This window comes from Sturnira hondurensis, unplaced genomic scaffold, assembly GCF_014824575.4.
Source record: "Sturnira hondurensis isolate 20B ecotype Veracruz unplaced genomic scaffold, ASM1482457v3 Scaffold0021143, whole genome shotgun sequence".
Taxonomy (NCBI): Eukaryota; Metazoa; Chordata; class Mammalia; order Chiroptera; family Phyllostomidae; genus Sturnira; species Sturnira hondurensis.
The window spans coordinates 10,060,462-10,066,461 of NW_028093774.1; the positions used below are offsets into that span (position 1 = coordinate 10,060,462).

At 45.5% G+C, this 6,000-nt stretch overlaps 1 protein-coding gene across 8 annotated transcripts in view; it reads right to left on the reverse strand.

The window, feature by feature from the left end:
• Window positions 1-3,124, reverse strand: part of ZC3H14 (zinc finger CCCH-type containing 14) — a 46,746-nt gene extending 43,622 nt beyond the window's left edge. For all 8 annotated transcript variants that reach the window (XM_037031609.1, XM_037031616.1, XM_037031615.1 and 5 more), the window contains exons 1-2: window positions 2,945-3,124; window positions 2,372-2,414 (exon numbers count right to left, since the gene is read on the reverse strand). In XM_037031609.1, the coding sequence (XP_036887504.1) occupies window positions 2,372-2,414; window positions 2,945-2,980 (79 nt within the window). In that variant the 5' untranslated portion in view covers window positions 2,981-3,124. The remainder of the gene's footprint in view (window positions 1-2,371; window positions 2,415-2,944) is intronic.
• Window positions 3,125-6,000: the final 2,876 nt, after the last annotated feature.

Sequence of the window (6,000 nt, forward strand, 5' to 3'; positions counted from 1 at the left end):
ATTTACTAATTCATTTAAAATACACATATCAAATGTTAGCAACAAACACATTTATATTAAGATATTTGAATAGAAATATCCCAAAACAAAAAATTAGAGCAAAAATATAAAATAAGTTATGCTCTTATCAATGTCTTTTTTAAAATTGGTAAGTTTTTTTAGACATTTTATTTTTATTTTTTAAGATTTTATTTATCTTTTAGAGAGGAAGGGAAGAAGGAGAGAAGGAGAGAAATATCAATGTATGGAGTCCCCTGCTGGGAACTGGCCTGCAACACAGGCATGTGGCCTGACTGGGAATCGAACCGCCATCGTGTGGCTCGCAGGCCCGAGCTTCTTATCAATCTCTTTAACATCTGGGTTAAAAGACAGTAGGATTCTAATTTCAGCTTCTGCATTTAACCTGTTGTGATATGTCATTCCAACTGGAGAATATGGAAAAAATCTGGTCTTACACATACAGAATTGGAAAAGCATATATTTTAATAGCCTTTGTAAGTAATGTAGACATTGTTTTGTGATATTACATCAAAATTCAACAAGTGGTAGTTTCTTAAAGGTTAGCAGTAATATCAAAACTAAAAAGGTATCAATGGGGCCCTGGCTGGTGTAGCTCAGTGGATTGAGTGTGGGCCTGCGAACCAGACGATTGTGGTTCGATTCCCAATCAAGGCACATGCTTGGGTTGCAGGCCAGTTTCCCGCAGGGGCCAGTTCCCTGCAGGGGATGCCTGAGAAGCGACCATACATTGATGTTTCCTTCCTCTCTCCTTCCCTTCCCCTCTAAAGATAAATANAACTAAAAAGGTATCAATGGGGCCCTGGCTGGTGTAGCTCAGTGGATTGAGTGTGGGCCTGCGAACCAGACAATTGCGGTTCGATTCCCAATCAAGGCACATGCTTGGGTTGCAGGCCAGTTTCCCGCAGGGGCCAGTTCCCTGCAGGGGATGCCTGAGAAGCGACCATACATTGATGTTTCCTTCCTCTCTCCTTCCCTTCCCCTCTAAAGATAAATAAAATTTTAAAAAAAAGGTATCAATGCACTTCATGCATTGTTACAGGAAAATCCACTGCTTCATCCTAGACTTTTAATGGATCCCTCACCCTCGTATGATTTTGTACATCATGCACTGGTCATTTGAAAAAAAATCAGTTCACCAAGCTATACTAACCATTCTGATGCATTTCAATACACAATATAAAAGAATCACCTGTTAATATCCCCACTGATTTCACCAGGAAGGCTCTGAAGTACTGGGAAGCCGTCAAGATCACCGAAGGAGGCACAAACTCCGAAAAACTCACCCAAAACCTCAACTTCTGTCACTGGGAGCAAGTCTGTCAGTTCTCTCCTGCGCTCCCTCTGAAGAAAATGCCTACCCAGTGTTTACATTCAATTACATTAATCATTTACATTCAATTACTGCTTCGTCAATTACATTCTTAAGTGAAATGGGTTTGTCTATCTGTTAAATTGCAAGTGTAGGTTTGACACAGAGGTAGGATGGTTTCTCCTAGACTTTGGTGTGAGATCTTGTTTCCTGATTCGGGCTAAAGTACAAGTTTTACCCATCACTGCTTTTGCACAATCCAAATGTCAGCACAGTGAAAATGGCAAGTACCCCATCAGCAAAACAGGAAAACAATTCAGAGACCCCCTCCAGTCTCCCACACCTTGAGAACCACACTACCATAAATGACAGCAACCATTTTTAAAGGAGGCACCAGCTTTGCAACCAAACAGACTCAGGTCTCAATTTTGCTCAAATAGAGACTCAAAGCCTCAGTTTCCTTGCTTGTACGGTTGGGGATATTGCTACTTACAGTCCAGTGTCCTCCTGAGGATTATTACTACCTAAAGCACATACAAGGGCTAAGCATAGTGCCCACCTAGCCCAGAGTAAACTCTCAAATTACGTAAATCACAAAGGAACAAAGAGAAAGAGGACGTATTACTGTTTGAGGTAAAACAAAAAGGAACAGGAAAAAATAAAGACCTGAAAATAAAACTCACTGAACCATGACAGAAGCAAATGCCAGAAAATATCAAGCAACCCACATGCAAAATAATTCTGAAAAACGAAGACCAAGAAAAAAGTAAATAAAATAGGAAAAACAAGAAAAATACGACAGTGCCCAACAGAGGAAGCCAAACAATTTCAAAACATCACAAGGGAACGGGTTTTAAAAAATTGCACACAAAGCTTCCGATTTAAAAAAAACAACGGTTAGGACAAGTAACCTGGGAATATCCCGTTTGAAAGCAAAAAAGTGCTTGTTCTTCAAAGTCACAAGCACAATGGGAAAAATGCACTCTCTGAAACTTAATTAGCTGCAAACTCTAAATTCATTAGACTAGCAACACAACTTACCAACATAAGCTCCTAATTCTTGCAATTTCCCCTTAATGGCACTCTGAGGGGGGAAAAAAAGGCAAACGTGCGTGAGAGAAGGGAAGCCCTGGGAAAACAAACCTAGTCTGCACCGCTGAGGCAACTGGGAAGGTGCGCGCACCCCCTTCCCGCTGGGCGCCCGGGTTGGGGCGGGAGGCGCCAAGGCCCCTTCCTTTCCCCTGCCCGCCCCCACCGCCGACGCCACCCTGCGGCACCTCCTCTGTCTCTCCGACCCCCTCCCCCCGAGCCTCCCAGCCCGCTCCCCTCCCCCGTCTCCCCGACCACCTTCCCAGTATCCGGGCCCCCCTCCAGCAACGACCCGAAAGCGGCTCAAAGCGAAGCTGAGCGTGGCTCTCGCTGGTCCCCACGCCCCTTCCGTTTCCCCGCGGCTACATTTTCAGCCGCCACTACGTCTGCCCCCACGCCAGAGGAGGCACGACTCCCGGGCGACCAGGCCTCAGCTTCCAGGCTGGGCCCACCATCCCCGTTACTCCTGACAACCGTGCGCCCGCCGAGGCCCCGCTTCCCGCCTCCGCCCGACGCGGGCCTCACCCGGATCTTGCGGCTTATCTCGGTGCCGATTTCCATGGCTCCAGGGCGGACGGCGAGCTCGGTACTGCAAGGCTCTTCACTTAGCCGGAACCCGAAGCCGGTTCCCAGCTCGCAGCCGCGCAGCCACAGCCACCGCCGCTTCAGGCTGCGCGGTCTGCGTGACCCGCCCCCACCGTTCTGGCGTACCGGAGCAAGCTGAGTGGAGCGCGCCTGCGCCTGCGCCTGCGCGCGCCAGAACGTCCGGATCCTGCGCTCCAGCGCCCTCTGCTGGCAGCAGAGAGAGCAGCGTGCGCCGGACCACGGCTTCTCTTTTCTGGGGGCGTCTGCAGAGCTGTTCGTTCCTGCTTACTCCCACTTATTAATTTTATTCTCCTTTGGAAAGTACAGATGAGTTCAGTGTGAAGCGGGAAAATCCCTAACTTTGGTGTGAGATTGGAATTCGTATCCAGCCTTCACTTTACTGTTAGTATGTATTGGTCTAGATATTTAAACTTTTTTATTTTCTTTCATTACAGTTTCCATTTAATATTATTTTGTGTACAGCATAGTGGTTAAACCATCGTATACTTTACGAAGTCTCCTATAGTTATTTAAACTCTTGAGCCCTGTTTTTCTATCTGTAAAATAGAGACTACCTCCTAGCGGTTTGCCATTACCATTACACTTGGAGGGAAAATGGAATATTCAGTGCAATGGAATCAATACATCACACATAGTCCTTTGTTAGACTCCACCACTACCCTGGTTCCCCTGGGTCTAGTTCTGACTTCCTTCTCTGAGGCTCATCGGTGGCCTTTCCCCAAAATCAAACCCTTATCCTCCTGCTCCTCTCTGTCTTTGAATCTCCTCCTCTGGAGAACTCATTCTCAGAACTCCAACTCTTGCCTCTATGCTAAAAATATCCAAATGTTCCATCATCCCAGAGTTCTCACCTAAACCCTACTCTGAAATTACAGATAATGACAAGCATGTATGTTTTCTCCAAATTCAGCACATCCCCTTACCTCACTAAGATTGGTTTTTACTCCTCACGTCCCTATTTCTATCAATTGCAACTTAATTCTCCCTGTTCCTAAACACAAAACCTTGGCATCAGAATAAGCATAGAGAGAGGTCTCCCTTCCCCATATCCACTAATTCCTGAAGTGGTTTTTGTTAGTTATCTGCTGCTGCCCAGCGAGGGACCACACACTTAGCACCTTAAAACACAGACGTTTAACCCTGGCTGGTGCAGCTCAGTGGATTGAGCACGGGCCTGTGAAGCAAAGGGTCACTGGTTCAATTCCCAGTCAGGGCACATGCCTGGGTTGCAGGCCAGGCCCCCAGTGAGGGACAGACACATGAGAGGCAACCACACATTGATGTTTCTCTCCCACTCTTTCTCTTTCCCATCCCCTGTCTCTAAAAATAAATAAATAACATTTTTAAAAAAGAATACCAATATTAAAAAAACCACACACACATTTATCATCTTGTGGTTTCCATGAGTCAGGACTCTCAGCAGAGCATAGCTGAGCCCAGGGTCTCAGAAGGCTGCAGTTCAGGTGTCAGGCAGGCTGTGTTCTCACCTGGAGGCTTGACTGGGAAAGAAACCTCTTTCAAGCTCATTTAGGTTGTTAGAATTAATTTCCTTGCAGCTTGATGAGTGAGGACCCCAGCTCTGTCCTGGCTCCTGTCTGGAGGTCACCCTCGGGCCTCAGAGGTTGTCTGCTTCCATGCCACAGCTCTTTCTCCAAGGGCTGCGCACTTACGCCTGCCCTCAAAGAGCCTCTGAGCCCAGGGAAGATGGGGTCCCTCTTCTAAAGGTTTTCACTTGGTTAAGTGAGGACCACCCAGGGCCTGAGCCCCAAATTCAACTAATTTAGAGCTTTAATTAAATCTGCAAAAATCCCTTGTCTTTGCCATATCCATTAGCTACAACCAAGTCACAGGTGCTGCCCACACTCAAGGGAGGGGATTATACAAGATTTAAACAGCAGGGGTAGAAGTCATGAGGCTGCCAAGGGTCTACTGCCATGTGGCCCTTCATCTCCTATGTCTACTTTTTTTCCCTTCTGAATTCCTACAGCATCTCCCTGGGAGATGCTACTGTGAAACAATATACTCTCTATAAGGTTTATTTTGTTTGTCCGTGTCTTTCTCCTTGAGTGAGTGTGTGTCCTTTCTAACAAAAGTGTATATACACTCCTTGTAGATCTGTATTTCTCCAAAGGGTCTTTCAGGATGCCAAACACATAGTAAGCACTTATTAAATATTGCAAAATAAAAAAAGTAATGGCTAAGTTACAAAAGCCTTCCTCATGGATACATTCAGTGATCATGTCCTCATTTAACATTGATGAGAAGCGGTGGAGCAGAGTGACTGAGAACAGGGACACCGGAGCCAGGCTGTCTGGGTTTGAGTCCCAGCTCTGCCACGCCCCTCCAAGAACGTAGGCAAGAACATATTTAGCCTCTCCGTGTCTTCATCGGTGACCTGAGTACGATCCTGGTGTCTCCTTCATGGTGATATTATGAAATGGAGATGAAATGTTAATATTTGAGAAGCATTTCAAACTGTGCTTGGCTCATTGAAGCATTATGTTTGTTGATTAAAAATTAAATGCCTGCTCTGAGCCGGAGTCTGTGCTAGGAGCCAGGGCACGAACTGAGCAAGACTACATTCCTGACACTCACAGTCCAAAGACAGGTACACTGTTTCTGTTTGTTTACCCACCATTTCAGAACTCAGAATGAAAACACGTGGTTTCCCATTCCTGAGTACAAAATCCTCTGCCCATCTTTAGATGACATTGAAAGAACACGTTAGCTAGTTGTCTGGAGTGTCATCACATATCCCATGATTTTGGGTTCAATCCCCAGTCAGGGCACATACAAGAATCAACCGATGAATATATAATAAGCAGAACAACAAGTTGATGTTTCTCTCTCTCTCTCCCTTCCTCTCGCTCTCTCTAAAATCAGTAAATAAAACTTAAAAAAAAAACAGCTCTCATTAAAAGGAAAAAAGGATGAACATGTTAAAAGAATAGAGAGTTTTCATTAAAATGTATTTG